General features: G+C 48.1%; 1 protein-coding gene across 1 annotated transcript; it reads left to right on the top strand.

Moving 5' to 3' along the window:
• Window positions 1-8,232: 8,232 nt before the first annotated feature.
• Window positions 8,233-8,868, top strand: LOC138653686 (histone H1C-like). Its single transcript, XM_069743292.1, has one exon. It carries the CDS (start codon window positions 8,233-8,235, stop codon window positions 8,866-8,868), a length of 636 nt encoding a protein of 211 aa, XP_069599393.1.
• Window positions 8,869-9,913: the final 1,045 nt, after the last annotated feature.

Here is a 9,913-nt window from a genome sequence, read left to right as displayed (position 1 = left end):
TCGCAAACGCCAGAAGCCTGACAAACAAGATGGAAGAACTAGAAGCAGAAATATCTACAGGTAACTTTGACATAGTGGGAATAACCGAGACATGGTTAGATGAAAGCTATGACTGGGCAGTTAACTTACAGGGTTACAGTCTGTTTAGAAAGGATCGTAAAAATCGGAGAGGAGGAGGGGTTTGTCTCTATGTAAAGTCTTGTCTAAAGTCCACTTTAAGGGAGGATATTAGCGAAGGGAATGAGGATGTCGAGTCCATATGGGTCGAAATTCATGGAGGGAAAAATGGTAACAAAATTCTCATTGGGGTCTGTTACAAACCCCCAAATATAACAGAAACCATGGAAAGTCTACTTCTAAAGCAAATAGATGAAGCTGCAACCCATAATGAGGTCCTGGTTATGGGGGACTTTAACTACCCGGATATTAACTGGGAAACAGAAACCTGTGAAACCCATAAAGGCAACAGGTTTCTGCTAATAACCAAGAAAAATTATCTTTCACAATTGGTGCAGAATCCAACCAGAGGAGCAGCACTTTTAGACCTAATACTATCTAATAGACCTGACAGAATAACAAATCTGCAGGTGGTTGGGCATTTAGGAAATAGCGACCACAATATTGTGCAGTTTCACCTGTCTTTCACTAGGGGGACTTGTCAGGGAGTCACAAAAACACTGAACTTTAGGAAGGCAAAGTTTGAACAGCTTAGAGATGCCCTTAATCTGGTAGACTGGGACAATATCCTCAGAAATGAGAATACAGATAATAAATGGGAAATGTTTAAGAACATCCTAAATAGGCAGTGTAAGCGGTTTATACCTTGTGGGAATAAAAGGACTAGAAATAGGAAAAACCCAATGTGGCTAAACAAAGAAGTAAGACAGGCAATTAACAGTAAAAAGAAAGCATTTGCACTACTAAAGCAGGATGGCACCATTGAAGCTCTACAAAACTATAGGGAGAAAAATACTTTATCTAAAAAACTAATTAAAGCTGCCAAAAAGGAAACAGAGAAGCACATTGCTAAGGAGAGTAAAACTAATCCCAAACTGTTCAATAGTAAAAGAATAAAAACTGAAAATGTAGGCCCCTTAAAAAATAGTGAGGAAAGAATGGTTGTAGATGACGAGGAAAAAGCTAACATATTAAACACCTTCTTCTCCACGGTATTCACGGTGGAAAATGAAATGCTAGGTGAAATCCCAAGAAACAATGAAAACCCTATATTAAGAGTCACCAATCTAACCCAAGAAGAGGTGCGAAACCGGCTAAATAAGATTAAAATAGATAAATCTCCAGGTCCGGATGGCATACACCCACGAGTACTAAGAGAACTAAGTAATGTAATAGATAAACCATTATTTCTTATTTTTAGTGACTCTATAGCGACAGGGTCTGTTCCGCAGGACTGGCGCATAGCAAATGTGGTGCCAATATTCAAAAAGGGCTCTAAAAGTGAACCTGGAAATTATAGGCCAGTAAGTCTAACCTCTATTGTTGGTAAAATATTTGAAGGGTTTCTGAGGGATGTTATTCTGGATTATCTCAATGAGAATAACTGTTTAACTCCATATCAGCATGGGTTTATGAGAACTCGCTCCTGTCAAACCAATCTAATCAGTTTTTATGAAGAGGTAAGCTATAGACTGGACCACGGTGAGTCATTGGACGTGGTATATCTCGATTTTTCCAAAGCGTTTGATACCGTGCCGCACAAGAGGTTGGTACACAAAATGAGAATGCTTGGTCTGGGGGAAAATGTGTGTAAATGGGTTAGTAACTGGCTTAGTGATAGAAAGCAGAGGGTGGTTATAAATGGTATAGTCTCTAACTGGGTCGCTGTGACCAGTGGGGTACCGCAGGGGTCAGTATTGGGACCTGTTCTCTTCAACATATTCATTAATGATCTGGTAGAAGGTTTACACAGTAAAATATCGATATTTGCAGATGATACAAAACTATGTAAAGCAGTTAATACAAGAGAAGATAGTATTCTGCTACAGATGGATCTGGATAAGTTGGAAACTTGGGCTGAAAGGTGGCAGATGAGGTTTAACAATGATAAATGTAAGGTTATACACATGGGAAGAGGGAATCAATATCACCATTACACACTGAACGGGAAACCACTGGGTAAATCTGACAGGGAGAAGGACTTGGGGATCCTAGTTAATGATAAACTTACCTGGAGCAGCCAGTGCCAGGCAGCAGCTGCCAAGGCAAACAGGATCATGGGGTGCATTAAAAGAGGTCTGGATACACATGATGAGAGCATTATACTGCCTCTGTACAAATCCCTAGTTAGACCGCACATGGAGTACTGTGTCCAGTTTTGGGCACCGGTGCTCAGGAAGGATATAATGGAACTAGAGAGAGTACACCTGTGTCCCCCCATACACTGCACACACCGGATATATATAAATACATGACAGGACCTCAAAACGCGCAGCCGTGGCTATCAGACCTCAAACAGCCCATCATTATTCTGAGGAGGTTATAATAGTCTTCAGAGGCGCCATCCACCCGAAACATTAGTGTCCAGGACGTGGTCATCACATAGGAGTCGCCGTACCCTATGTGATGACACACAGGGCGTCCATCTATCCAGCTGCCTCCTACAGCCACATTCCCTGTACACGGATCTGATCAGGAAATTATCACTGCGGCCCAGTGCGGATATATATCCCCCATAAATCTACTAATCAGCGCCCAATAAGAACAGGATATTAAATGTCTAGACAGAATATTAACCTACATTTGGAAACCGCCCTGAACACCCCCCTGATTAGAGCTGTAGAGGGATCTGCTTCGGGTAAGCCGTTTAATCTTTCCACGTCAGGATATCCTTGGGACTATTCAGTATTCGGAGCGTAACGTTGGCACCGATGAGTGTTCTAACATTACAGCGACATCACCAAAGCAGAGAAATCAGATCCTAGCAGTCAGGTGCAGCCCTCACTTAGAAGATGTGGGTGGCTCTGAAAAGAGCCTTTGGGTTGTGAGGACAGAAGAGAACACAATTAACCTCCGAAGCCGTAGAGAGTGCGGCCCTGGCGCTTGAGCGCGTACACCACGTCCATGGCGGTGACGGTCTTCCTCTTGGCGTGCTCGGTGTAGGTGACGGCGTCACGGATCACGTTCTCCAGGAAGACTTTCAGGACACCGCGAGTCTCCTCATAGATGAGGCCGGAGATGCGCTTGACGCCTCCTCTGCGAGCTAGACGGCGGATGGCAGGCTTGGTGATGCCCTGGATGTTATCACGGAGCACCTTCCTGTGCCGCTTGGCGCCGCCCTTCCCGAGACCTTTTCCTCCTTTGCCGCGACCAGACATTTTCTTCAGTCAATGAGCAAAAACTGATTCCTGAGCCTCAGGGACTGCTCCTTTATATGGAGGAAGAATGGACCAGAGAGAGAACTGGAGAGATGACGCTATCCGGGGCGGGGCTTACAGAATCATTAGCTCCTCCCTTCCTCTGCTGATTGGCTGAACACAGAACTGTTGGGAAGTTTGAATTTCCCGCCCATTGTACAGTTTCTGCAATTATTTTTCCAGCTTCTTTATTATATACAATTTCCTTCCCTGTAGCGGCAGGTATCCCGACTATTGTCATGACCATGCCAGATCAGAGTGGATCATACTCTCCACAATGTATGATGCCCCCACAGTTAATCCCAATACACGGTTGAAAGCAGCAAGTGAAATTAGGAGAGATTTTTCATCATATCAACATCAGGTGATTGAATGTTAATTTATGCCATTACCTCATGTACCAATCACAACCCAGAAAGACACATTTTTATGCATTGTTTATATAAAATGTTATGCTTTAATTCAAAATTACGTTAATGTGCCGTGTTTTTTTTTTTGTTTGTTTTCTTTAATTGTTCTGATTTAATGTGAAAACTGTACTGGAAGCAAACCAAAATAGAAAAATAATCCCTACTACATCACCCTCTATAGTGCCAAAGGCATTTGCTTTCTTATAACCAGGACGTGCTTCTTCGAAATTGGGGCCTGAGTAGCTGTCGGATGGCCAGGAGGGCTTCTGGGTCCCAGTAGGACACTGTAGGAAAAAAACAGGTTGGATCCACTACAAATCACAGCACAAAAGGCATTTCCGCAATGAGATCTGCAGCAGAAAAGTCCCTTAAACTTCCGCATCAGTAGCAATCTGCATCGTGCATTTCTTCCCCCCATAAGGTGGCTTTGACGTCCTGCAGCAGTGACAGGGGAGTCTCGTGTACATAATCGCTGTATTTCGGCAGGGAACATTTTATGTTATCCAAATCCATCTTCTTTATGACCCCAGTGGCCCATTCTGGTGGGCGACCCTGCCGGTCCCCAGCACCGTCCCCGCCTGCCATTTGCTTCTCTTTTATCGTGTGCTCCAGCCAGTCTCTTCCATACTCTTCGGAGGGATCAGTGTCCCCATTGCACAGTTTGGGCTTCACAGCGAGAAGGATTTCACACGCCTTTGATGCCACTGACCGGTCACAGTCACACAGACAAGTCAATAAGGCCGGAAAAAGCCCGACTCATTCACATGTAACCAGAGCGTCGGAGATGGAACCTGAGCTTCTGCTAGATGGCAGCCCTATAGTGTAAGGGCACGTTAGGGACGGTCCCATCTCCAATGTGTGGGACATATAGGAATGTGCCAGGTCCAATGCGTTCACCTTCACCTCCCAATCCAAGTCATTGCACGTCATCTCCAAAATCTGGGACAGCACGGTGTCCGAGTCTTGGAGTTTTTGCATGCGACCATTCCTTAGCAAGTTAGTAAACATCTTTACCACCGCCCTCCTGGGGAAACCTTTCATTACATGGGGCACCAGAGCCTGTAGGAAGGACACAATTATTGATTATTAACCTTCCATAGCACATCATCCCGCACCACAGCGGAGACACTTGAGGGCACATAGAGGCGGGTTATCATCACTTGTGCCTTCTCCTTAGCTATAGCTCGAAGTATCGGCAATGCTGATGAGAATACTGGGCCCAGCGATCACTTGGCTGGATATGGAAACGTGGAGAGGAAAAACGAGGATGATGACAGGGATTACAGCAGCACCGCACGTACAGATGGCGGTGCCTGGAAAATCTAGTACATCTGCCTCATTTTGGAGAGGTGCACTGCTGACATGAAGGATTGATCATCTCTCCCTGGGAGAGAGAAGGAGAGAGAGAGATAAAGACAAAGAGAGAGAGTGAACGAGAGAGAAAGCAAAGGAGAAAGAAAGAGAGATAAAGACAAAGAGAAAGAAAGAGGGAGATAAGTAGAGAGAGAAGAAATAGAGATGAAGAAAGAGACAAGGAGAGAGAAAGATAGAGATAAAGTGAGAAAAAAGAGAAAGAGAAAGCAAGAGAAAGAGAGGGTGAGAGAGAAATAGAAAGGGGAAAAGGGTAAGAGTGAGAGAAAGATTTAGAGAAAGAAAAGAGAAAGAAAGAGAGGAGATAAATCTTTCTTAGAAATTGGCGCCTGAGTAGCAGTTGGATGGCCAGAAGGGCTTCTGGGTCCCAGTAGGGCACTGTAGTAAAAAAAGAAAAACACAGGTTGGATCCACTACAAATTACAGCACAAAAGGCATTTCCGCAGTGAAATCTGCAGCAGAAAAGTACCATAAACTTCCGCATCAGTAGCAATCTGCATCGTGCATTTCTTCCCCCCATAAGGTTGCTTTGACGTCCTGCAGCAGTGACCGGGGAGTTTCGTGTACATGATCGCTGTTTTTCGGAAGGGGACATTTTATGTTATCCAAATCCATCTTCTGTATGACACCAGTGGCCCAATCTGGTGGGCGACCCTGCCGGCCCCAGCACCGTCCCCGCCTGCCATTTGCTTCTCTTTTATCGTGTGCTCCAGCCAGTCTCTTCCATGCTGTTCGGAGGGATCAGTGTCCCCATTACACAGTTTGGGCTTCACAGCAAGAAGGATTTCACAAAACTTTAATGCCACTGGCCGGTCACAGTCACACAGACAAGTCAATAAGGCCGGAAAAAGCCCGACTCATTCACATGTAACCAGAGCGTCGGAGATGGAACCTGAGCTTCTGCTAGATGGCAGCCCTATAGTGTAAGGGCACGTTAGGGACGGTCCCATCTCCAATGTTTGGGACATATAGGAATGTGCCAGGTCCACTGCGTTCACCTTCACCTCCCAATCCAAGTCACTGCACGTCATCTCCAAAATCTGGGACAGCACGGTGTCCGAGTCTTGGAGTTTTTGCATGCGACCATTCCTTAGCAAGTCATTAAACATCTTTACCACCGCCCTCCTGGGGAAACCTTTCATTCCATGGGGCACCAGAGCCTGTAGGAAGGACACAATTATTGATTATTAACCTTCCATAGCATATCATCCCGCACCACAGCGGAGACACTTGAGGGCACATAGAGGCGGGTTATCATCACTTGTGCCTTCTCCTTTGCTACAGCTCGAAGTATCGGCAATGCTGATGAGAATACTGGGCCCAGCGATCACTTGGCTGGATATGGAAACGTGGAGAGGAAAAACGAGGATGATGACAGGGATTACAGCAGCACCCCACGTGCAGATGGCGGTGCCTAGAAAATCTAGTACATCTGCCTCATTTTGGAGAGGTGCACTGCTGACATGAAGGATTGATAATCTCTCCCTGAGAGAGAGAAAGAGAGAGATAAAGTGAAAGAGAGAGAATGAGAAAGAAGGAGATAGAGAGAAAGAAAGGGAGAAAGAGAGAGAGAGAGACAAAAAGACATAAAGAGAGAGATAGAGAAGTAGAGAGAAGAGAGATAAAGAAAGAGAGAAGGAGAGAGATAGATATAAAGTAAGAAAAAGAGAAAGCAAGGGAAAGAGAGGGAGAGAGAGAAATAGAAAGGAAGAAAGAGTAAGAGTGAGAGAAAGATTTAGAGAAAAAAGAAGAGAGAAAGAGAGGAGAGCGAAGAGAGAAAGGAGAGAAGGAAATAATGAAAGAGAGGAGAGAGAAATAGAGATTAAGAAAGAGGGAGAGAGAGAGAAAGAAGAAGAGAGGGGAGACTGCTCTATATACTGTACACTCTGGTCTATAAATTGTACACACTGCTGTATATACTTTACACACTGCTCTATATACTGTACACACTGCTGTATGTACTGTACACACTGGCTCTATATACTGTGCACACTGCTGTATATACTGTACACTCTGCTCTATATACTGTGTACTCTGCTGTATATACTGTACACTCTGCTGTATATACTGTACCCTCTCCTCTAGTATCAGTGACACTTATTACACTGCTGATCTGGGCTGTGCAGATGTGATGTTGTGCACTATATATACTATGTACAGCTGTGTTCTCTGTGTAGACGCTGGATTTTGTGTCTCCGCTTTTCTCCCAATATTCCCCTTTTACACAATAGTGGGGGTCACATAAATCCATTAATATTTCAGTTTTCTCCCCGGAGATGTTTATGTGTTTGGTTGGGGAGTCGCAGTGTGCAGCTGTCGCCTCATCAGAGCTCTTCGCACCATGACATGCCGCAGCGGTCACAGCTTCACACTGGGTAAGACACGATATCAGGCAGGTGATTGCAATCAGCCACCGATGTGGATCATCTACTGGTGTGGAACACGTGTCCCCCCAATCCTCTGCACATACGGGGTACAGTGACACCACAGGTCAGGGAGGTGGCAGTCAGCGGAGGCCGTCGCCTGTGTTACCCTTCTGGGTTGTCAGCAGCTCCAGCTCGTCCCCACATCGTACAATCAGCTTCCTGTGCGATAGACATAGGAGTAAAGATCCCTGTGATGGTGACAGGAGCCGGGAATAGGAGGAACGAGCTCCCGCAGCAGATTTATCTCCCCGGATACACAGTGATGTGCAGATCGGGAGGACGGCGGCGATGATCCCGGGATTTCCTCTCCGCTCTTTCCCGGCATCTCTGCTAGTGACGGCTACAAATGGCCGGTGGAGATGTTGGAGAAGGGGAGGCGACGGAGGAATCGCGCTCTGCTGTCCGGTGTTAGCCGGTAAAGGGCTTTTATCCAGGGCAGGGAAGCACAAGGGGAGAGCGGAGCTTCACTCGGACTCAGCTGGGAGGGGGCGGGGCCTGTGTCCAGTGTCAGCCAATAGAAGCTCAGGACGGTGCTGCTCAGCAGCCAATCAGTGCGCAGTAAGCCTGTACATATAACAGGCGCCTCCAGCTCCGGCCTCAGTGTTTTCCTTCCTATCAGGAAATATTTTCATTTTGCGTCAGCAGCATATGATGGCAGAGACCGCGCCAGCCGCCGCTCCCCCTCCCGCAGAACCGGCCGCCAAATCCAAGAAGCAGCCGAAGAAATCTGCTGCCAAGAAGAGCAATAAACCCTCCGGCCCCAGCGTCTCCGAGCTGATCGTGAAAGCCGTGTCCGCCTCCAAGGAGCGCAGCGGGGTGTCTCTGGCCGCCCTGAAGAAGGCTCTGTCTGCTGGAGGATACGATGTAGAGAAGAACAACAGCCGCCTGAAGCTGGCCGTCAAGGCTCTGGTCACCAAGGGCGCCCTCCTCCAGGTGAAAGGCAGCGGCGCCTCCGGGTCCTTCAAGCTGAACAAGAAGCAGGAGACGAAGGACAAAGTGGCCAAGACGAAGCCAGCAGCTGCGGCCAAACCTAAGAAACCCGCTGCTGCCAAGAAAGCCGCCAAATCTCCGAAGAAGCCCAAGAAGGCTCCGACTGCGGCCAAGAAGAGCCCGAAAACGGCCAAGAAGCCCGCAGCGGCCAAGAAAGCGGCCAAGAGCCCCAAAAAGCCGAAAGCCGCTCCCAAGCCCAAGAAGGTGACGAAGAGTCCGGCTAAGAAGGCGGCCAAACCCGCCAAGAGTCCGGCTAAGAAGGCTGCGAAAGCCAAGAAGCCCGCGGCTAAGAAATAAGCTGCAGCCCCTGTTCTGTTACCACAAAGGCTCTTATAAGAGCCACCACCTCCTCCCCGCAGAGCTGTATGATCAGTGCCACCACCTCCTCCCCGCAGAGCTGTATGATCAGTGCCACCACCTCCTCCCCGCAGAGCTGTATGATCAGAGCCACCATCTCCTCCCCGCAGAGCTGTATGATCAGTGCCACCTCCTCCTCCCCGCAGAGCTGTATGATCAGAGCCACCACCTCCTCCCCGCAGAGATGTATGATCAGAGCCACCACCTCCTCACTGCAGAGCTGTATGATCAGAGAAATCACCTCCTCCCCGCAGAGCTGTATGATCAGTGCCACCACCTCCTCCCCGCAGAGCTGTATGATCAGTGCCACCACCTCCTCCCCGCAGAGCTGTATGATCAGTGCCACCACCTCCTCCCCGCAGAGCTGTATGATCAGTGCCACCACCTCCTCCCTGCAGAGCTGTATGATCAGAGAAATCACCTCCTCCCCGCACAGCTGTATGATCAGTACCACCACCTCCTCCCTGCAGAGCTGTATGATCAGAGAAATCACCTCCTCCCCGCAGAGCTGTATGATCAGTGCCACCACCTCCTCCCCGCAGAGCTGTATGATCAGTGCCACCACCTCCTCCCCGCAGAGCTGTATGATCAGTGCCACCTCCTCCTCCCCGCAGAGCTGTATGATCAGTGCCACCACCTCCTCCCCGCAGAGCTGTATGATCAGTGCCACCACCTCCTCCCCGCAGAGCTGTATGATCAGTGCCACCACCTCCTCCCCGCAGAGCTGTATGATCAGTGCCACCTCCTCCTCCCCGCAGAGCTGTATGATCAGAGCCACCACCTCTTCCCTGCAGAGCTGTATGATCAGAGAAATCACCTCCTCCCCGCACAGCTGTATGATCAGTACCACCACCTCCTCCCCGCAGAGCTGTATGATCAGAGCCACCACCTCCTCCCCGCAGAGCTGTATGATCAGTGCCACCACCTCCTCCCCGCACAGCTGTATGATCAGTGCCACCAACTCCTCCCCGCAGAGCTGCATGAT

The sequence above is a fragment of the Ranitomeya imitator genome, unplaced genomic scaffold (genome assembly GCF_032444005.1).
Source record: "Ranitomeya imitator isolate aRanImi1 unplaced genomic scaffold, aRanImi1.pri SCAFFOLD_325, whole genome shotgun sequence".
In the NCBI taxonomy this organism is placed as follows: Eukaryota; Metazoa; Chordata; class Amphibia; order Anura; family Dendrobatidae; genus Ranitomeya; species Ranitomeya imitator.
The sequence above is the reverse complement of the archived record's forward strand: the minus strand, read 5'-3'. Positions and strand labels throughout refer to the sequence as shown.